Source organism: Schistocerca americana, chromosome 8, assembly GCF_021461395.2.
Source record: "Schistocerca americana isolate TAMUIC-IGC-003095 chromosome 8, iqSchAmer2.1, whole genome shotgun sequence".
In the NCBI taxonomy this organism is placed as follows: domain Eukaryota; kingdom Metazoa; phylum Arthropoda; class Insecta; order Orthoptera; family Acrididae; genus Schistocerca; species Schistocerca americana.
In genome coordinates, this window is record NC_060126.1 from 190708803 (window position 1) to 190732844 (window position 24042).

At 39.1% G+C, this 24042-nt stretch overlaps 1 protein-coding gene across 1 annotated transcript in view; it reads left to right on the forward strand.

Moving 5' to 3' along the window:
- The window catches only part of LOC124544794 (ankyrin repeat domain-containing protein 50-like), a 371911-nt gene that overhangs the window by 316262 nt on the left and 31607 nt on the right, over window positions 1-24042 (forward strand). Inside the window, exons 20-23 of the mRNA XM_047123476.1 lie at window positions 985-1241; window positions 8464-8616; window positions 17345-17491; window positions 22922-23074. Coding sequence (XP_046979432.1) covers window positions 985-1241; window positions 8464-8616; window positions 17345-17491; window positions 22922-23074 — 710 coding nt within the window. The remainder of the gene's footprint in view (window positions 1-984; window positions 1242-8463; window positions 8617-17344; window positions 17492-22921; window positions 23075-24042) is intronic.

Genomic DNA, 24042 nt, shown 5'->3' on the forward strand with positions numbered 1-24042 from the left:
ATTGAGCAAGCAGTAAAGGAAACAAAAGAAAAATTTGGAGTAGCTATTAAAATCCATGGAGAAGAAATAAAAACTTTGAGGTTCGCCGATGACATTGTAATTCTGTCAGAGACAGCAAAGGACTTGGAAGAGCAGTTGAATGGAATGGACAGTGTCTTGAAAGGAGGATATAAGATGAACATCAACAAAAGCAAAACGAGGATAATGGAATGTAGTCGAATTAAGTTGGGTGATGCTGAGGGAATTAGATTAGGAAATGAGACAAAGTAGTAAAGGAGTTTTGCTATTTGGGGAGCAAAATAACTGATGATGGTCGAAGTAGAGAGGATATAAAATGTAGACTGGCAATGGCAAGGAAAGCGTTTCTGAAGAAGAGAAATTGTTAACATCGAGTATAGATTTAAGTGTCAGGAAGTTATTTCTGAAAGTACTTGTATGGAGTGTAGCCATGTATGCAAGTGAAACATGGACGATAAATAGTTTGGACAAGAAGAGAATAGAAGCTTTTGAAATGTGGTGCTACAGAAGAATGCTGAAGATTAGATGGGTAGATCACATAACTAATGAGGAGGTGTTGAATAGGATTGGGGAGAAGAGAAGTTTGTAGCACAACTTGACCAGAAGAAGGGATCGGTTGGTAGGACATGTTCTGAGGCATCAAGGGATCACCAATTTAGTATTGGAGGGCAGCGTGGAGGGTAAAAATCTAAGAGGGAGACCGAGAGATGAATACACTAAGCAGATTCAGAAGGATGTAGGTTGCAGTAGGTACTGGGAGATGAAGAAGCTGGCACAGGATAGAGTAGCATGGAGAGCTGCATCAAAACAGTCTCAGGACTGAAGACCACAACAACATGTGGCAGAAAGATTTAGCCTTCGTATTAAACACTGTTGTTATTATCAACTGTCTTAATATATTTTAAAAAGCAACATAGTGTGATCAAGAATGTAATCACTTACAATGGTGCTTGGTCATCCTTGCAGGCTGTACTGTCATTCACGCAACAACTACAACAGTGTTCGAGGGGTACGAGAACCCGCCCACTGAGCCGGCTGCTGTCACCACTGCAGTCGGAGCCCCAGAGCCCAATCTACGCTTCACCGCCCCATTCGCCTCTGAGTGACGTGGCGGTGCCTAGCTCTCCCCTTGCCCTGAACCCCGCAGCTCTTGCACCACAGCACCAGCAGCTGCCGCTTCAGCAGCAGCAGACAGGGCTGCACAAGGGAGGCCTGCTCACGACGTAAGCACTGTGCATTTTTAAATATATACTGTTATGTTGTCTTTGCTGATTCTCAAACTTCAATTTAATTTGTAGGATATGTATATGTAATAATAGAAGCACAAGAGCTGGCAAATAGCTCACTCTTTCAGCTTCAGTGTAACATTTTTTGTAAGCACAGCATGTCTGGGAGTGAAATGATAAACAAAACAGACATTGTTTTCTGAATTCATTCTCTGTGTTGCATTGTGAAGTATCTGTGTGATTGAGTTGTGAAAGTGCACACAGAAATAATGGCAGCCCAGTAGATTGGAAATAACAACTCATTCGTTCTTGATGCGATTAGAAGAAGAAATAATACTACAGGTAATGGTACAGCTCTGATGTGATTTACAGGATGAGCTAATCCTATCAAGTCACTGTGTGGAAGGTGCAAGGTAAAACTGTAGCACATTGAGACATAGAATGAAGCTTAGGTCTGCGAGTCAGGATCCATCGAGAGATTACTTCTCAGGTTGGTGGAGGTTTACCCTGATCAGGAGTGTCCACCGACTGAGGGTCCATGGAGCAGTCCGCGTAATTGCTTGGCATAATTCCTAATGATGAGTGGCATATCAGAGGCTGTGCACTGGCCAAAGTACTGCCATGGCAGAGGTGTACAGTGTGATGGGGGATAGTCCCACACTGGCTGGGAATGTTGACAGATAGTGAGAGCAGTGACTGCACTGGTGGCGTCCCAAGTTCCTGTTGATATCTAGCTGTGTTGTATTCATTGTTGTTGCTTGCTTGCTTGCTGCTCTGGACTGTTGAGGTTATAGCTTGCTTGTTGAGGTTGTGGATCGCCTGTAGATGCCTGAGCAGAAAGTGGACAATGTCTGACACTGGACCACCCACCATGCATGGGTGGGTTGCAGTTAAGTCATATTGGAGTAGAGATGCAGACACCACATCCTTTTTTCCTTGTGGAGAAGATAGTGGAGCCATCTAGCTTGTAGCCAAAAATCCTGCACATTGGTGTTTACCTCCATCTACATCAATATTCTGCAAACCACCAGTTGGTGTGTGACAGGGCATTTCTGGTACCACTAACTGATCTCCTCCCCCCCCCCCCCCCCCCCTTCCTTGTTCCATTTGTTAACATTGCATGGGAAGAATGATGATTGGTAGGCCTCTGCAGTAGTTCTATTTCTTGAATTTTTTTATTGTCAGCATCTTACGAGATGTATGTGGGAGGAAGTAATATGTTGTCCAAATCTTCTCAGAAAGTATTCTCTTAAAATTTCAATAGCAAACCTCTCCATGGAGCACAGTGCCTCTCTTGGTAGTGTCACAACTGGAGTTTGTTGAGCATCTCCGTAATGCTCTCACATGGGCTACACCAGAGTCATTTAACTCATGACCTGTGGGCAACATGCAGCCCAGAGCAAGTTTCAGTGTGCCCCAAGAAGTGAGCATCCACATGAATGGTAAAAAAATTCAAAAAATTGTATTTATATAAAGTTACAACAGATTGAATATTTTCAATTTGAAACTCTCACCACATGATGATTCTCTCTCTCTCTCTCTCTCTCTCTCTTTCTCTCTCGCTCAGCAGTAGTTATCGTTAGTGTTAAGTTCACTATGTGCAGCCCAAAAATACTAGTCTTCTTGCAGTGTGCCCCAGGTAAGATAAAAGGTTCGACACCCCGGGACTAAACGATCCAGTGGTGAAACTTTTATCTCTTTCTTGGATATTATCTCTCTCTCTTCCTACAGTTCTACCTAGTAAGGATCTCAGACTGATGAACAGTACTCAAGAAGTGGACGAACAAGCACCTGTTAAGCCACTTCTTTAGGGGTTGCATTGAATTCCCTTAAGATTCTTCCTGTGAATCTTTCTGGGACCTGCTTTTCTTGCTATTAGTTTTATAGGGTCTTTGCACTTTTAAGTCACTTTGGATAAATGCTCCTAAATATTTTGTGACTGTTATTGTTTCCAGCATGTTGTCATCAATAAAGTAGTTATACAGTAGTGTATTTCTTTTCCTGTGAATGCACAACATTTTATACTTATTTAGCATCAACTGTCAGTCTATGGACTGTTCATCAATCCTGTGTAGGTCCTTCTGCAAATCATTACTGCCTTCTGGCATTGGTACCTTCTTATAGACAACAGTATCATCTGCGAACAGTCTAAAAGAGCTTACGACCCATTCTACTAGATCATATATAAAAACAAAGATGAGGTGACTTACCGAACAAAAGCGCTGGCAGGTCGATAGACACACAAACAAACACAAACATACACACAAAATTCAAGCTTTCGCAACAAACTGTTGCCTCATCAGGGAAGAGGGAAGGAGAGGGGAAGACGAAAGGAAGTGGGTTTTAAGGGAGAGGGTAAGGAGTCATTCCAATCCCGGGAGCGGAAAGACTTACCTTAGGGGGAAAAAAGGACAGGTATACACTCGCACACACGCACATATCCATCCACACATACAGACACAAGCAGACATTGGTCTTTAAAACTTCCTTTCGTCTTCCCCTCTCCTTCCCTCTTCCCTGATGAGGCAACAGTTTGTTGCGAAAGCTTGAATTTTGTGTGTATGTTTGTGTTTGTCTGTGTGTCTATCGACCTGCCAGCGCTTTTGTTCGGTAAGTCACCTCATCTTTGTTTTTATATATAATTTTTCCCACGTGGAATGTTTCCTTCCATTATATTGATTCTACTAGATCATTTATATATGTTGTAAACAGTAATGATCCCATCACACATCCTTGGGGAATTCCGGTAATTGCTTTTAGATCTGTCGATTTTTTTCTGTTAAGAGTGACATGTTGAATTCTCTCTAAAAGGAAGTCTGGAATCCAGTCACAAATATGGTGTCAGAATGACATTTTCACTCTGCAGCAGAGTGTGCGCTGATAAGAAACTTCCTGGCAGAGTAAAACTGTGTGCCGGACCAAGACTCGAACTCAGGGCATTTGCCTTTTGCGGGCAAGTGCTCTACCATCTGAGCTACCCAAGCATGACTCACGCCCCGTCCTCACAACTTTACTTCCACCAGTACCTTGTCTCCTACTTTCCAAATTTCACAGAAGCTCTCCTGCGAACGTTGCAGGAGTGCTAGTTCTGCGAGGTTAGCAGGAGAGCTTCTGTGAAGTCTGGAAAGTATGAGACAAGGTACTGATGGAAGTAAAGCTACGATGATAGGGCGTGAGTCGTGCTTGGGTAGCTCAGATGGTAGAGCACTTGCCCGCAAAAGGCAAAGGTCCCGAGTTTGAGTCTCGGTCCGGCACAAGGTTTTAATCTGCCAGGAAGTTTCACAAATATGGTGCGATATTTGATAAGCTTTTATTTTTTCAGTTAAATGGCAGTGCAAGACAGTGCCCAGTACCTTCCTAAAGTCCATGAAAATGGCATGAACTTGGTTTACACTTTTATAAGGTGTATTGAATGATACTTTTGAATTTTTTGTATTTGTGCTGCACTTCCTTATCCTCAGCACTGAATATTTGACATTGTGTACCCAGACACCCTGCAGTTTGTATCCTGTCACTCTTGTTAAAGAAAATTATTTTTCTCAATCGAAAATCCAGGAAGGAATATAAAAATAATGGTTAAAATCATTGTTCTATCTTTCTTAACATTGCTTGTCACAGCTGTAGTCATAGATGATATCAGAGCCTTACGAACACTGACACCTTCCTCTGCATTAACTGATTTGAGAACATTCAGACCTGCTTGTTGCTAGGGGCAACCTTCAAAAATTGATTCTCTAACTAGCTGCTTGAAGTAATATTTGAACAAGACATTAAGAATCGTGCATGTCTCTGGCACCAGCTTTGATAGCATGACTCTCCCAATCTATACCTGGCAGGTTGACGTTACCTCTATATCAATAGCACAATCAGGAAACTTATCTACAAAAATCCGCAAGTTATTTCTGAAGCGCTCTGCCACTACAGTGCCAGACACAGGAGGTCTGCAAAAGCATCTGAGTACCAATTTTAACCCACCTTTGATGCTTAACTTCACCCAGATTAAATGATAGGTGGGATCTGTGATCACATCAATAAAAATTATAAAATTCTTTACACCAATAAGTATGCCACTGTCATTGGTGGCTAACCTATTCTTATGACAAATATTCCAATCTGAATTTATCTAGATAGAGTTTTAGTAGATCTCTATGTGAGCACCATATGTTAGAGGGACTATGTCTTCATTCTTCAACAAATAGTCATAGAGAAAAATGTATAATTGTGGTCAAGACTCAATAAAATGATTCCTGTAAATATTATGGCTATCAGCAAATGTCTCCTCAATAAATGGACTTGTACTGATATAATGGGAATATACACAGTTATGCTGATAATTTGTTCTTGGTGATAGCTGTGAAATGGCTTAATTCTCTAAGGTTCTAGGCATCTGATGTGATGTGGATCAATTTCCTATGAAATAATAGGCCATTGATTCTATAAAACTATTTTTTTTCCTTTTCAGTCACCTTGCATAGATTCTGATTGTGTGCTCTTCTAAACTGGAATTTACACATCACTAAATTAAATCCATATGAAATGGTAATATTGTAAGCTGTAGTGAGCTCTGATCCCTCCACAAGTTAAAACAGTTCCCTTCTGCTTTGTGAAAATTAAGATAGTAAAGATTCTCCTTCCTAAATGAGAAATGATGCATACAATATCCATCCAGTAAAGTTAGGACATGCCTGTCATACATGATAACTCCAACATTATCATTGAAAATTTGGTACAGTGTATTAAGAAATAAGTAAGATCTTGTGGCTAGTAGCTTCTTTAAAAACTGGTGTGCATCCATATGAATTGGCCACTGTTTATTCTATGGCTGTTGATTGGCCATGCAGAGACTAACATGTACCTGTCATTTTATAGCTAAGGACTTCTGCCCAACAATCCAGATTTAGGTTTTCCCACATTATTTGTAGGTAGATGTCAGGATTCTCCTTTCAAAAGTCTGGTAGAAATTCCTTCCCCATCCTTATTCAATCCTAAGTTGGATGGCCATGCAGAGACTAACATGTACCTGTCATTTTATAACTAAGGACTTCTGCCCAACCATCCAGATTTAGGTTTTCCCACATTATTTGTAGGCAGATGTCAGGATTCTCCTTTCAAAAGTCTGGTAGAAATTCCTTCCCCATCCTTATCCAATCCTAAGTTGGATTTCATTTCTAATGTGTGAATCACTGACCGCCATTAAAATTTAATGTAAGTAATTTCTTTTCCTTCCAATATTGCGGAGATGCTGAGTAGCAGAGAGGCACAACAAAACGACTGTCACAGTTAAAGCTTTCGGCCATTGGCCTTCGTCAACAATAGACACACAAATGTGCTTGTGCACCCCTCCCACCCCCTAACACACACGCACACACACACATACACACACACGTGCACATACAAAAGAAATTCTCACACACGACTGCAGTCTCAGGCAACTGAAACCACACTGCCATTCTTACATTCCATCTGGGATTTTCCATTGTTTGATCTTTTCCTATATATGTATTTTCCTATATATGTATTTTCCTATATATATATTTTCCTATGTACAGGGTGAAGCGAAATTCACGCACTCGGGCTTTGAAGCACAACTCTCTTGCCAGCGATAATAAAAGGTCTCTAACAAAATTTCTGCTGGCTAATACATCCAGCAGAAAAAGAACGTTAAAGAGTGGCAATCTGGCAACACTGTAGTCACTTGTGTGGTAACTACCTCTGTCAGTACATATTTCAATGCATTGTTGTTGTTATTATTATTATTATTATATCTCAATGCATTGTTGTTGTTATTATTATTATTATTATTATATCGATGGGATTGTGGAAACATCATGTCTATTACCATTAGGGACACAGTGTAATTCAAAACAGAACATTTCATAATTAGCGATGCCCGTATGAATCATGCAGAACAATGTCTGTTAGAGGGGTAATGTGCATTACATGGAACAGGTGCATCTTTAGCATCTCAAAATTGATATTGTTTTTGTAGTTATTCTGTCCTAAGACAGGTCATTTGCTTCAGCTATATTTCTTATTTGTCTAACCACATATTTTTTATGTTCAGAGTTACAAAATGTTGTAAATTTAGGACACATGTGACGTAAGAAATGGCGTATATTACAGTATGAAATGTCAGAATGAAATTAGAAAATAAAAGAATTGCGCCCTAATCCAGGATCGAACCCACTACCTCCTGCATGCTGACCCAAAACTCTATCCTCTGCACCAACTGTGCAGCACAACTATGATGCGCTGATGAAGCTAGTTACCATACATGTGATTACAATGTTGCCAGATTGCCACTCTGTAACATCCTTTTTCTGCCAGATGCACTCGCTTAATGAAATTTTGTGAGAGACATTTTTTTGTCGCTGGCATGTGAGGAGACTCACTGCGAAGCCCGAGTGCGTGAATTTCGCTTCACCCTGTATATACTCTTTCTGTTTACATTATAAAAATCTTTTCTTTTGTACGTTTATGATATCAACCTCCCCCAACATCACCATAAATTTATGATTCAGCTATTACATTCATTGTGAATAATGATGTAGCCCCAGTCTTGGAACTGTGTATATTCACTTTGCCAAAACCATGATGCATAGGCTCCTCTAAGTAGGTAAATCAGTCTCAGAACCATGCAGGGTAAGCATAGGAACCTTTAGTCAGTGTTGGTAATTTGTGGAATATTGTGCGGTGTTTGAAGTTTGTCTTCCCTAAGCAGGACGTGTTTTTTCGAATTTCTTACAAAACAAGCCTAATGTCATAGGAACTTCAGTTATTATGCTGGTATTTTGATCGATACATCTATCATTTTCAGATTGCGCTGACTGACTTCACTGCGTGTGCGAGCACACTCGCATATATATATATATATATATATATATATATATATATATATATATATATATATATATATATATATGTGTGTGTGTGTGTGTGTGTGTGTGTGTGTGTGTGTGTGTGTAAAAAATAAAACTGAAGACTATATTTGATAAAACACACAGACATATGTTTAAAAATGTTTTTAGTTATAGTTTTTCAGCTATATTGCCCTCCTTACAGCACAACAGTTTCACAGATAACACTGTGTGTTATGATGACAGATACTTAGCAGTGTAGTTTGATCAGCTTTGGTTTCATATGTACTCTTGATTGTATCTGCAATTCAGTGTGTGCTGTACGCTCATATCCTACACAGCAACACAACTTTGCTTTACAGGACTGCATCCCTAATGGCAGATTCGCACTTTGCACGTGACACACACATGAGGATAATTCTTGGTAACAGCTCAGGCACTGAGGGACGAGGACCTCCAGGTCTTCTGTCACCTCAGGTTGCATCTGAATGCACAAATTCCAAGTTTGGTGGCGGGTAAGTTGCATGTAATGATGGAGCTACTACTCAGGACTGTTGTGGTCGTAGCTGGCCTGTAGATGCCTGAGTAGGAAGTGTACAATGCTTGAGCCTGAGCCGTCCACCCCACGTGGGTGTGCTGCAGTTGCTGTAATATTGGAGTGGAGGTGTGGACACTGCATCTCTTCTTCCTTGTGGAGAAGATGGCACAGCCATGTTGCTAGTAGCCATAAATTCTGCACATTTGTGTTTATCTACATCTCCACTCTGTACGCCACCTGACAGTATGTGACAGAGGGTACTTCTGGTATCACTGACAGACTGACTAATCTCCACCTCACTCCCGCCCCCCATCCCCTCCCCTCCCCTCCCTCTCATTCTCATTTTATTTTCCACTTGTGAATGGCTCGTGGTAAGAATGACTGTTGGGAAGCCTCGAAATGGCAGATACTGAGATAGCAGATAATGGAATGAAAAAACAACTACAGCTGCTTTGCAGTGGAAAGGCGTCAGGACCAGACAACATACCTGTAAGATTTTATAGAGATCATGAGAAAGAACATGCTACCCTTCTAGCAACAATTTATCATTGGTCACTAAAGCAACAAAGGGTACATAGTGACAGGAAAAAAAAATAGCAATTCATTCCCTTTTTTGTCTAAGGGTCATAGGAGATGCATATAATTGTACGCCACCACTATCGTTGACTTCAATCTGTTATAGAATTACGGAACTCATTCCAAGCTCATGTATTATGACGATCTTTAAGAACAACAATTCTCTTTATAAAATTCAACATGGATTCACTCTGTTCTTCCATCAGATCCCCAACACAGCAGATGTATGTGGGAGTAAGTAGTGTGTTCGAAGCTTTCTGAAAGGTATTGTCTCTAAATTTAAGTAGTAAACCTCTGCACAATGAACAATTGCTCTCTTGTAGCATCTACCCTTGGAGTTTTTTTAGCATCTCAGTAATGCTCTTGTGCTGGTTAAATGACCCTATGATGAAACTCTCCTCTCTTTCTTGGATTTATCTCTTTCTTCTATCAGTGTTACCTGGTAAGTGTCTCAGACTGTCGAACAGTACTCAAGAAGTGGTCGAACAAGCACCTTGTAAGACACTCTTTAGTGGTGGAATTAAATTTCCTTAAGATTCTTCCTGTGAATCTGTCTGGCACATGCTTTTCCTACAAATAGATTTATGCAGCCATTGCACTTAAAGTCGCTCTTAATACATGCTCCTAGATTTTTGTGATGGTTACTATTTCCAGCAATTTGTCATCAATAGAGTAGTTATACATTAGTGGACTTATTTTCTTATGAATGCACAATGTGTTACATTTATTTACATTCAGGGTCAACTGCCAGTCCATTGACTGTACAATCAATCCTCTGTAGGTCCTTCTGCAAGTTATTACTGTCTTCTGGCATTGGTAACTTCGTATAGATAACTGTGTCATCTGCGAACAGTTCAAAAGAGCTTCTAAAGCTCTCTATTAGATCATTTATATACAATGTAAACAGTAATGGTACTGTCACATATCCTTGAGGATTCCAGAAATTGTCTTTACATCTGTTGATTTTGCTCCATTAAGACATGTTGAGTTTTATCTGCAAAGAAGTCTTCAAGCGAATTACAAATCTGGTCCGATATTAAGTCAGATTCATTTTTTTTCAATAAATGACGGTGCTGGACCCTGTCAACTGTCTGCTTGAAGTTGAGGACATGTCACCAACTTGACGGCCGACATCTGCTGTGTTGTGGATCTCGTGGAGGAACTGCATGAGCTGAGATGTCTGTCAGCAGAATATGTGTTGAATTTTATTGAGGAAATTGTTGTTCTTAAGGATCATCATAAGACGTGCATGAAACAAGTTCCACAATTCTAAAACTATTTTTTTTTTTTTTCCGGTCACTAAGTACCCTTTGTTGCTCAAGTGACCAATGGTAAACTGCTGCTATAACAGGTCCAGTCCTGAAGTCTTTCCACTCCAAAGCAACTGTAGCTGTTTTTCTATTCCATGATCTGCTATCTCAATATCTACCATTTTGAAGTTCGTATGATAGTTGAAAGGTGGGTCTGTATTACGATCTCCTCCAGTGAAATAATTTTGGAAAACCAAATTCAGTAGTTCAGCCTTATGGCTGTCATTTTCCCTTTCAGTTCTATTATGTTCACTGAGTGGCTGATCAGATGATTTCAAATTGCTTACTTATTTTACATATGACAAATATTTCTCAAGGTTTTGAGACAGATCGTTTGACAATATTTTACTCTCAAAGTCGTAAAATGCATCTTTCATTGCTCTCCTTATGATCATTTTCGCTTTACTGGGCTTTTGTTTGGCAACTAAATTTTGATTTCTCTTGAATCTGTGATGAATCTCTCTTTTTTTACATAGCAGTTTTGTAACATGGCTCACGAACCATGGTGGGTCTTCCCATCCCTTAACACATTGCTTGCAACACATTTGTCTAAGGTGTTTTGAATGAACCTTTTGTATTTTTTCCATTTGTCCTCCACAGTTTCATCCTTGGTACTGAAGTATTTGATTTTGCCTACTCAGATACCCTGCAATTTGTATCCTGTCATTGTTGCTAAGCAATAATATTTCCCTTCCTTTGTTAACATTCCTTGTAACACCTGTAGTCATAGATGCTGTATGAACACTAAGACCCTCCTCGACATTAACTGATTCGAGAATTTTCCAGGTCTGTTTGTTACTATGGGATCCAAGACGTTACCTTCACCAATTGGTTCTCTAACTTCCTCCTTGTAGTAATTTTTAGACAAGACATTAGAATCATGTTACATGAGTCCCTGTCTCTGGCACCAGCTTTGACAGCTTGACTCTCCGAATCAATACCTGACAGGTAGAAGTCGCCCCTATTTTAAAAGCACGATCAGGAAACTTATTGATAAAATTCTGCAAGTTCTCTTTGAAACACTCTACCACTACAGAGCCAGACACAGGAGGTCTGTAAAAGCATGTGATTACCATCTTGACTCACATTTGATGCTTAATTTCACCAAGATTAAATGACATTCGAGACCCATGATAACTTCACTACATATTATTGAATTCCTTAAATCAGTAAATATGCTGTGGTGATTGGTAACTAACCTATTCTTATGATAAATATTCCAATCTGAATGTATCTAGATGAGGAAAGATTAGTTTTAGTACATCTCTACGTGAACATCACATGTATTAGGGACTATGTTTTCATTCTTTAACAAACAATCACAGTAAAAAATATATAATTGTGGTCAAGTCTCAACAAAATGACTCCTCCTAAATATTACAGCAATTAGGAAATGTCTCCTCAATAAGGGGACTTGTGTTGATATAATGAGATTGGAGACAGTTACATTAATAGTTGGTTCCTGATGATAACTGTAAAATCTCTTAATTTCTTTTGTTTCTAGGCACCTGATGTGATGTCAGTCAATTCTCTGTGAAATAATAGGCCATTCATACTCTGAACCCCATTTTTTCCTTTTTCAGTCATCTTATACAGGGTGGTCCATTGATTGTGACTGGACAAAATATCTCACGAAATGTCAAACGAAAAAACTACAAAGAACGAAACATGTCTAGTTTGAAGGGGGAAACCAGATGGGGCTATGGTTGGCCCACTAGATGGCGCTGCCATAGGTCAAATGGATATCAACTGCGTTTTTTCTAAGTAGGAACCTCCATTTTTTAATACATATTCGTGTAGTACGTAAAGATATATGAATGTTTTAGTTGGGCCACTTTCTTCACTTTGTGATAGATGGCGCTGTAATAGTCACAAACATATGGCTCACCTTTGTGAACTTATCATTTCTGAGAACGCATGCTGTTACAGCGTGATTACCTGTAAATACCACATTAATGCAGTAAATGCTCAAAATGATGTCCGTCAGCCTCAATGCATTTGGCAATACGTGTAACGACATTCCTCTAAACAGCGAGTAGTTCACCTTCCATAATATTCGCACATGCATTGACAATGCGCTGATGCATGTTGTCAGGCATTGTCGGTGGAACACGATAGCAAATATCATTCAACTTTCCCCACAGAAAGAAATCCGGGGATGTCAGAACCAGTGAACGTGTGGGGCATGGTATGGTGCTTCGATGACCAATCCACCTGTCATAAAATATGCTATTCAATACCACTTCAACCACACGCGAGCTATGTGCCGGACATCCATCATGTTGGAAGTACATCACCATTCTGTCATGCAGTGAAACATCTTGTTGTAACATCAGTAGAACATTACGTAGGAAATCAGCATACATTGTACCATTTAGATTGCCATCGATAAAATGGGGGCCAATTATCCTTCCTCCCATAATGCCGCACCATACATTAACCCGCCAAGGTTGCTGATGTTCCACTTGTTGCAGCCATCGTTGATTTTCCATTGCCCAGTAGTGCATATTATGCTGGTTTATGTTACCACTGTTGGTGAATGATGCTTCGTCGCTAAATAGAACACGTGCAAAAAATCTGTCATCGTCCTGTAATTCCTCTTGTTCCCAGTGGCATAACTGTACACGACATTCAAAGTCATCGCCATGCAGTTCCTGGTGCATAGAAATATGATACGGGTGCAGTCGATGTTGATGTAGCATTCTTAACACCGACATTTTTGAGATTCACGATTCTCGCACAATTTGTCTGCTACTGATGGCAGATTAGCTGCGACAGCAGCTAACACACCTACTTGGACATCATCATTTGTTGCAGGGCATGGTTGATGTTTCACAAGAGGCTGAACACTTCCTGTTTCCTCAAAATAACGTAACTATCCAGTGAACAGTCCGGACACTTGGATGATGTCGTCCAGGATACCAAGCAGCATACTTAGCACACGCCCGTTGGGCATTTTGATTACAATAGCCATACATCAACATGATATCGACCTTTTCCGCAGTTGGTAAATGGTCCATTTTAACACAGGTAATGTATCACGAAGCAAATACCGTCCGCACTGGAGGAATGTTACGTGATACCATGTACTTATACATTTGTGACTATTACAGTGCCATCTATCACAAAGCAAAAAAAGTGGTTCAACTACTTTACGTACTACCCGAGTAGGAATTAAAAATGGGGGTTCCTATTTTAAAAAACATGGTTGATATCCGTTTGACCTGTGGCAGCACCATCTAGCGGGCCAACCATAGCGCCATCTGGTTTCCCCCTTCAAGCCAGATGGGTTTCATTCTTTGTAGTTTTTTCATTTGATGCTTATTTCATGAGCTGGACCACCCTGTATATGTATCTGATTGTGGGATCATTCAGATTTGTAATTTACACATCACTAAATTTAATGCATATGAAATGGTGATATTGTAAGCTGCAGTGAGCTCCGATCCCTCTATAAGTTAAAAAGTTTCTTTGCTACTTTGTTAAAATTCAGATAATAAAGATTCTCCTTTCTACATGAGAAATGATGTGTACGATGTACATCCAGTAAAGTTAGGACTTGCCTATCATACACGACAACAACTCCATTCAAGAATATTATCATTGAAAATTTGGAACAATGTATTAAAAAATAAGTTAGGTCTTGTGGCTAGCTGTAGCTTCTTTGGTATGTGATTGTTGTGGTTCCATGTGAATTGGCTACTGTTCATTCTATGGCTGCTGACTGCCTATACCAAATCTAACACGTATCTCCCATTTTATAACTAAGGACCTCTGCGCAGCCATCCAGATTTAGTTTTGCGGGCATTATTTGTAGGCAGATGTCAGGATTTTCCTTTCAAAAGTCTAGTTGAAATTTCTGACCCATCCTTATTCAGTTCTTACTTGGATTTCATTTTTGACGAGTGAGTCACTGAAACAACATCAGAATTGTATCTATAGACATTTACTTTCCATCTAATAATTTCTGTGCACTCTTTTTCTTCATACTATCTTAAAAATATGCCCTTTTGTACCTTTACAGTTTACGCCTTTTCCAACAGCACCACACATTCATGTTTCAGCCATTGCATTTGTAATGAATAATAATGCAGCACCAATCTTGAAGCTGTTTATGTTCACTTTACCGTAACCATGACGTGTAGCCTTCTCTAAGTAGGTAAGTCAGTCTCAGAACCATGCAGTATAGCCATGACATGTGGGGAATAATGTGTCATGGTTGAAGTTTAACAATAGAAATGCAAGTTCTTGTGTTCATTATAATGAATTAGGGTTTTTATTGTATTAATCTGTCTTCCCTCTGCATGACTTAATTTTTTGGATTTCTTACAAAAAAAAGCTAATGATCATAAGAACTCCAGTTAGTAAGCTGATATTTCAGCAGATATCTCTGACCTGACTGCCTTCAGTGTGTGTGTGTGTGTGTGTGTGTGTGTGTGTGTGTTTTGATAAAACATACAGACCTATGTTTAAAAATATGTTATATGTTGTAGATTTCCAGCTATGTAAACCTCCTTACTGCACTATGGTTTCAAAGATTACACTGCGTGTTACAATGACAGATACCTCAAGTTAACAAATTTAAACTTTTTTTCTGCATCTGGTTTGTAAATTCAGAACTTTTGAAATCAATACTATTTCGTATGTATATATGGGCATGATGCCTATAAAAGGTCCAAATTAGTTCAGAAGATATTTTCACCTTTAATCGACTTTGATTTTTGAAAAATGCGATGATTGAGCTCTTCTTTTGTTTGCCGTTTCATTGCTCTCCCAAACAAGACCCCAGCAGTAGACACTCACCATTGAAGGGTTCCATTGTCTTTGGTAATGGTGTTCCATGGTAAGAATGTCTTGGTGAAAGTGTTCACCATGTTCATCACTTACGGCTCCCAAATTTTCTGGGAAGAAATCAAGGTGAGGATGTAAGAAGTGAATTTTAAGCCACATTCTACACCCCATGTTCTTATAGTTGTCCAACAGATCATTCGCAATGATAGCATAGTTTTTGTCTTTTCTGTTACCCAAAAAGCCTTTTACAATTGCTTTAAAATAAGACCGTTCAGCTAATTGGATATCTGTGAGTTTGGTATCGAAGGTTGGATCTTTCAGTAATTTTCTTATTTGTGGTCCAACAAATACACCCTCTTTCAGCTTTGCCTCAATTAATTTGGGAAACTTTCCCTTTAAGTGATTGAAGGCCTCACCTTCTTTATCCAGAGCTTTTACAAAGTCTTTGATAAGGCCCAATTTGATATGAAGGGGAGGAAAAATGATTTTATTGGGCTCCACAAATGGGGTATTGTTCACATTTACTTTTCCAGGATTATGTGACTTCCTTATAGGCCATTCCTTGACTGTATAGTGGTTCTTGGTGCCACGGCTGTCCCAAAGGCATAAAAAGCAGCAGTATTTCGTGTATCCAGCCTGTAAACCTGTAAGGAGTGCAACTTTTAAATCGCAGCAAAGCTGCCATTCATGATCCCTCTATTTGATTGCCTCCAGCAGCAAAGCCATGGTTTCATAAGTTTCTTTCATGTCTTCTGTGTAAGCCAAAGGTACCGATGGAAATGCATTGCCATTATGCAGTAGTACTGTTTTCAAGGTGGTTTTACTGGAGTCAATAGATAGTCGCCACTTCTGTGGATTATGTTGTACACCTAGCTGCATCATCAGACCATTGACATTTCTGCATATCAAAATACTGAGCAAAGGAAGCACCTCTTGATCTGAAACAGGAAATTTTTGTCCCTGGAGCTAGAAGGTTCCGTTGTCACAGTCTGAACACCAAGAGTTCAGCTTGCTGTTTTTAAAGTTCTAGATCATGAACCAAATCGTTCAGTTCCTTTTGATTAAAGAGCTGAGGCAAAGTGTCATGATATTGAGGGCAGTACTCTTCTGTATGTTCAATACTTTCTGATTCACTTGACATGGTGTCTGGTTCGGTGGCTTTCAAGTTACAGACAGGAACAGGCAACCCCTCATCATGGGGCACGGGCAAATGCACTGAAGATACATTTGGATACTTTATTTTTAGTTTTGCTTGAATGTCCCAAAATATTTGTAAGACAGAAGTAACAGTCTGAATAATGGTCTATAGGCTCACACTACACCATCGGAGCAGCGAATGGCGTGGCTCGGAGTTTTCCTTTCATCCACTTGGTTAAGGTTGTAGTACAATTTATGCAGGCAATATGAGGTGCAAAATTTTTACCTTGATCAACAGCACAATCAAAATACAATTTATATGCCTTCTTAACCAAATCAGTGTATGGTTTTCTTTGGGCTTTTGGAGTGAATTTCCCACATACATACAAAAGTTGTCGGGGTGGTTTAGGCAGCAACGAGACTCACTAATTGCCATTTTTCTTAGTGTAAGTTTTAAACACAGAAAGTTTACACTATCTTTCACAGGAAATGCTCACTGAGGATCTCTTTCACACCACTGGACTACCACTCCAACCACTTACTGACGATTTGTAGATCTTCTAGCTCCCCTCTGCAAATCAAAAACAAACAATTAAACATCAAAACAAAAGAACAGCAAAAAGCGAAATGCTGAATACGAAAAATAAAAAACCTTTAAAAACTCAAAAATGGTATGTTCTAGAACATTTTGAAAGGTTTATTTGGATTCTATAAACCAAAATACATACTAGTAAATATATCATATCCCAGATGCAAAATGGCTGTTGACTAGTGTACTTAGCAGTGTAATGTTTGATCAGCACTGGTTTCGCATGTACTCTTGATTGTATCTGCAGTTAACTGTGTGCTGTACACTCGTATCCTATACAGCAGCACAACTTTGCGTTACAGGACTGCATCCCCAATGGCAGACTCGCAAAGTGACACGCACATGAGGATAATTCTTGGTAAAAGCTCAAGCACTGAGGGACGAGGACCTCCAAGTCTTCTGTCATCTCAGATTGCATCTGAATGCACAAATTCCAAGTTTGGTGGCGGGTAAGTTGCATGTAATGATGGAGATACAACTCAGGACTGTTGTGGTCGTAGCTGGCCTGTAGATGCCTGAGTAGAAAGTGTACAATGCTTGAGGCCAGGCCACCCACCCCACATGGGTGTGCTGCAGTTGCAGTCATATTGGAGTGGAGGTGTGGACACTGCATTTCTCCTTCCTTGTGGAGAAGGTGGCACAGCCATGTTGTTAGTGGCCAAAATTCTGCACATTTGTGTTTATCTACATCTCCACTCTGCATGCCACCTGACAGTATGTGACAGAGGGTACTTTTGGTATCACTGACCGATCCCCTTCATTCCTTTTCCACTTGCGAATGGCTCGTGGGAAGAATGAGTGTTGGTAAGCCTCTGCACTGGTTCCATTTTTTGAATTTTCTTATTATGGTCATCTCATGAAACATATGTAGGAGAAAGTAATATGTTATCCGAAGCTTCTCGGAGAGTACTCTCTCCATTCCCCCACCCTATATAATCTGTCTCTTCCATCAGTTTTACCTAGTAAGGGTCTCAGACTGATGAACACTACTCAAAAAGCAGTCAAACAAGCACCTTGAAAGCCACTTCTTTAGTGGTTGAATTAAATTGCCTTAAGATTCTTTCTGGGAATCTGTCTGGTACCTGCATTAGTTTTATGCAGCCATTGCACTTAAAGTTGCTCTATATAAATGCTCATAGATATTTTGTGATGGTTACTATTTCCAGCAATTTGTCATCAATAGAGTAGTTATACATTAGTGGACTTATTTTCCTATGAATACACAATGTGTTATATTTCTTTAAATGCAGCGTCAAAGTCTGTGGACTGTTCATCAAACCTCTGTAGGTCCTTCTGCTGTCTTCTGCCATTGGTACCTTCTTATAGACAGCTGTATCATCTGCAAACAGTTCAAAAGAGCTTCTAACGCATTCTACTATATCAGTTTCAGCTCTCTGAGACTGCAGATGTGTGTGTAAGTTGCGCTTGCATTAGTGTGTGTGTGTGTGTGTGTGTGTGTGTGTGTGTGTGTGTGTGTGTGTGTGTGTATACTGCTGGCAAAGGCCTTAATGGCCGAAAGCTATGATTGTGTGAATCTTTTCTTGTGCCTATCACGGCTCAGCATCTGCGCTATATGGTGAGTAGCAACTTTCCTTCTCTCGTAGTGTTACATTCCATCCTGGATTTTCCATTGTTTGATTCTACTAGATCATTTATATACATTGTAAACAGTAATGGTCCACACTATTTGCAAGGAAGTCTAGAATCCAATTACAAATCTGGTCCGATACTCAGTAAGCTTTTGTTTTTTCACTAAACGGCGAGCAGGGCACTGTCGGGTGTTTTATTGAAGTTGAAGAACATGTCATTAACTTGAGTGCTGACGTCTGCTGTGTTGTGATCTTGTGGAGGACCAGTATGAGCTGAGTTTTGCAAGGTGTCTTTCTGTGGAATCCGTGTTGAATTTTACAGAGAAAACTGTTGTTCTTAAAGTTTGTCATAACACATTTGCATGAAACAAGTTCTATAATTCTATAACAGATTGACATCAATGATAGAAGCCTACAATTACGTGCATCTCCTACAACTCTTTTTGAAAACAGGACTGAGGTGCTTTCTTCTTTTCCTGTCACTATGTACCCTTTGTTGCTCCAGTGACCAATGATAAACTTCAGATAGAAGGGGAGCATGTTCTTTCTCTTGATCTCTGTAGAATCTTGCAGGTATGTTATCTGGCCCTGACACCATTCCACTGCAAAGCAACTGTACAAGGGTGTAAAAAAAACCCTTCACCTTGTGCGGAGCTTGTGTAGTATGCATTTCTGCCACTAGATGTGTATAGCGCAACTCATTGCTAATTATGATTGTTTTTGCAAGCACTGTTTTGTTCTTGTTTTGTTTTTTATGATGGTGAGTTTAAGTGAACAACATGCAGCTGAAACTGTTTTAATGTTGTAAACAGCTTTCCATGATGACACTATGGGAAAAACTCGAGTGTAAGAGAGTGATTTGCCCAATTTAAAAATGGTGACATGTTGATCGATGACAAACCTTGTTCTAGACTTCCATAAACTGCATGAATTGATGGAAATATTGAAAAAAATCCAGGGCCTGTGTTCACAGACCATTGACTGACAAATGATCAACTGTCAGAAATTGCACGACAGTGCTCGTTTAAGAAGTCCCAATTTGTGGCACTCAGGAGACTGGTTCTTCCACTATGACTACACATGTACACAAACAGCCATCTCTGTTAGCCAGTTTTTGGCTAAAAATGTCATGGTTTTGTTGCCCCATGCACCTTATTTGCTTGACCTGGCTCTGTGTGGCTTTTTCATATTTCAATGCGTGAAAGTGGGCATGAAAGGGCACCAATTTGACAACATTTAAGAAAGTGTTTTAATGTTTAACATTTAAGAAGTCAAGAAAAAAAACAATGGAGGAGCTGTCACCCATTTCTAAAGATGACTACCAAAATGTTTCAAACAGTGGAAGCACCAGTGGGGTAAATGTATTAGTTGTAATAGAGAGTATTTTGTACCACCTAATAGTTTTTTTTTATGTCCAATTTCAATATTGCCATATCAAAATTTGTATGATAGTTGGATGGTGGATCCGTATAATGATCTCCTCCAGTGAAATAATTTTGGAAGATCAAATTCATTATTTCAGCCTTGTGGCTGTCATTCTCCCTTTTAACAACATTTTACTCTCTAAGACATTAAATGCTTCTTTCATTGCTCTCATTAGGATCATTTTTGCTTTGTTGGGCTTTTGTTTGGCAGTTAGGTTTTGATTTCTCTTGAATCTGTGACAAATCTCTCTTTGTTTACACATCAGTTTTGTAACATGGCTCATAAACCATGGTGGGTCTTTCCCATCCCCTAACACCTTGCTCGCAACACATTTGTCTAAGGTATATTGAATGATGCTTTTGTATTTTTTCTATTTGTGCTCCACACTTTCATCCTTGGTACTGAAATGTTTGATTTTGTCTATTCATATACCTTGCAATTTGTTTGCTGTCACTCTTACTAAGCAAAAATATTTTCTTATCTTTGTTAACATTCTTTGCAGCACTGGTAGTCATAGATACCTCCTCTACATTAACTGATTCAAGAATCTTCCAGATCTGTTTATTACTGTGGGATCTAAGATGTTACCTTCACCAATTGGTTCTCTAACTACCTGCTTGTGTTAACTTTCAGACAAGACATTAAAAATCATGTTACATGAATCCCTGCCTCTGGCTCTGGTACCAGCTTTGATAGCTTGACTCTCCCAATCAATACCTGGCAGGTTGAAGTCACTCCTATTACAAAAACATGATCAGGAAACTGATTTACCAAATTCTGCAAGTACTCTCTGAAACACTCTACCACTACAGAGCCAGACACAGGTGTATAAAAGCATGTGATTACCATTCTGACCCATCTTTGATGCTTAACTTCACCCAGATTAAATGACATTCGGGATCCGTGATAACCTCACTAGATATTACTGAATTCTTCAGAGCATTAAATACTCAGTTGCCAGAGCAGTAAATATGCTGCCGGCATTGGTAACTAACCTATTCTTATGATAAGTATTCCAATCTGAATGTATTTAGATGAGGAAAGATTAGTTTTAGTACATCTCTACATGAACACCACATGTAGGAGGGACTATGTCTTCATTCTTTAACAGACAGTCTCAGGGAAAAATATATAATTGTGGTCAAGCCCCAACAAAATGACTCCTGTAAATATTACAGCTATCAGAAAATGTCTCCTGAATAGAGGGACTTGTGTTGATATAATGGGAAGGGAGACAGTTACATTAATAAATGGTTCCTGGTGATACCTGTAAAATGGCTTAATTCCTTACATTTCTAGGCGTGTGATGTAATGTCAATCAATTGTTTATAAAAAAAGTAGTTGGCCATTGATACTCTGAAACTCGTTTTTCCCTTTTCAGTCATCTTATATAGGTATGTGATTGTGTGATCTTTCAGAATTGTCATTTACAGATCACTAAATTTAATGAATATGAAATGGTGGTATTGTAAGCTGCAGTGAGCTCCAATCCCTCCATAAGTTAAAAAGTTTCTTTGCTGCTTTGTGAGAACTCTGATAATAAAGATTCTCCTTTCTGCAAGAGAAATGATGTGTAGAATATCCATCAAATAAAGTTAGGATATATTGGTCATACACATCAACAACTCCATTCAAGAACATATCACTGAAACTTCAGCACAGTGTGTTACAAAATAAGTAAGATCTTGTTACTAGCTGTAGCTTCTTTGGTACGTAGTTGTTGTGCTTCCATGAGAGTTGGCTACTGTTGATGGGCTGTAGCAAGACTAACATGTGCCTCTTGTTTTCTAACTAAGGATAGCTTTCCACCATTCAGATTTAGGTTTTCCTGCATTATTTGTAGGCAAATGTCAGGATTTTTCTTTCTAAAGCCTAGTTGAAATTCCTGCCCCATCTTTATCTTCGGGACCGATGACCATCACAGTCTGGTCCCTTTAATCCCACAAACCAACCAACCAACCATCCTTATCTTCACTTTTGTAACTTTACAGTATCAACCTACCACAATGTCAATGTCCGTCCGTTTTTCAGCTACTGACTTCATAGTGAATAATGATGCGGTCCCAGTTTTGGATCCATGTGTGTTCACTTTACCAAAACATGATATTTAGCCTTGTCTATGTAGGTAAGTCAATCTGACAACCCTGCAGCATAAGCATAGGAACCAGTTGTCATTGGTTGTGATTTGTGGAATAATGTGAAGCCATTGAAGTTTAACTTTAGAAATGCAGCTTTTTGGGTACATCATAATGAATTGTGGCATTTGTTATATTTGGTTGTTTTTGCTCTACACGATGAATTTTTCAGATTTCTTGCAAAACATGTCTGGCAATAATGGGATCTCTGTCCAATTCAGAGTGAGCTCACTGATTCTTTCTCTCTCTCTCTCTCTCTCTCTCTCTCTCTCTCTCTCTCTCTCTCTCTCTCTCTCTCTGTGTGTGTGTGTGTGTGTGTGTGTGTGTGTGTGAGAGAGAGAGAGAGAGAGAGAGAGAAATTATTTGATAACACACACATAGACATGCATTTAAAAACTTTTTTAAAATTGTGTTCAGCTATGTCAACATCATTACAGCACAGTTGTTTCAAAGATAATGCTGTGTTTTATAATTACAGATACTTAGCAGTGTAGTGTTTGATCAGCATTGCAGAAAATTTTGTACTGTGGTCGTCCACCTCTGTAGAATTGAACCATGATGAGTAAGACCGCTTCAGCTTTATGAAACTAGTTGCACCAGAAATAAAGATTTATCATATATCTGAAGTGGCCTTTTTCATCATGATCATTGGTTTCACATGTACTCTTGATTGTATATACAGTTCAGACTCTGCCATACACTACACACTGACACCACTTTCCTTTTATAGGAACGCATCCCTAATGGCAGACCCCCACTTTGCACGTGACACACACATGAGGATAATTCTCGGTAACAGTGCGAGTGCTGTGGGTCGAGGGCCTCCAGGTCTTCTGTCATCTCAGGGTGCATCTGAATACACAAATGCCAACTCTGGTGGCGGGTAAGTTGCATGTAATGGTGGAGCAAGTAGTCATATTTGCTTTTGTTTGTCAACTTTTCAGTTTGTAAAGTTAAATAGTGAGCAAAATTTGAGGACTTAAGGATGATTCATTTTACAGTACAGATCTGTATAGCTAGTTTTTTGAATGTAATTAGTTCTGTAGTGCTATATGGCTAAAGGACTTTCTTCCTTGCAGCTATTTGACTTTATCAAGGTATTTAGAGTTTGTGTATGTCATTATTATTAATGAGTGTTTAATTCAATGTTTTAAAATATTTTTGGTTATGTTTAACTGTGGGTTTTTGATTCCACATATGCTGATTTTTAATATTTTATTTATAGTAACTGAATCGTGCCCAGACTGTAGTACTAAACTATATTTTTTAATGACATGTTGGAGTTCAAATCATTTGTACCCTACTCAGAACCTTGATTTAGAAAAACAACTGAATGTCAGTCATCAGGTCTCCTCTAAAAATGTTAATTTCAGTTAAAGAGTTATATATAGTAAATGATTATACATAGTATTTTTATGTCATGAAGATCAGAGGACACACTGTGTTTGATTTGTCTTAATCTTTAGTACACAAAGGATTTACACTCAGATACTTTGGAAAGTAAGAGCTTAATTATTGTGATGTGAATAGATGAATTTACAGACGCTAACTAAAAGAGAATGAAATACTTGTAATTTACAGTTGTTTGAGGGTCATGGTGTGTGGAAATGTCAGATAATCACATTTGAATTTTTTTATTTCTTTACGTGTTGTCAGAAACAATCTGAAAAGGTTGTTTGGGTGTTACAGGATAGGTTGTGGTGAGAAATATTTTTTAAGAAAAAGATTTGAGAACCGTTATTGAGTTAGAGTTAATTGGCAGGCCACTTGAATTTTCACACACAACAGCCTGAATAGCTGTGATAATTAACTCGGAAGTGACAGAACATATTGAATTTTTTTCTTAAAAAT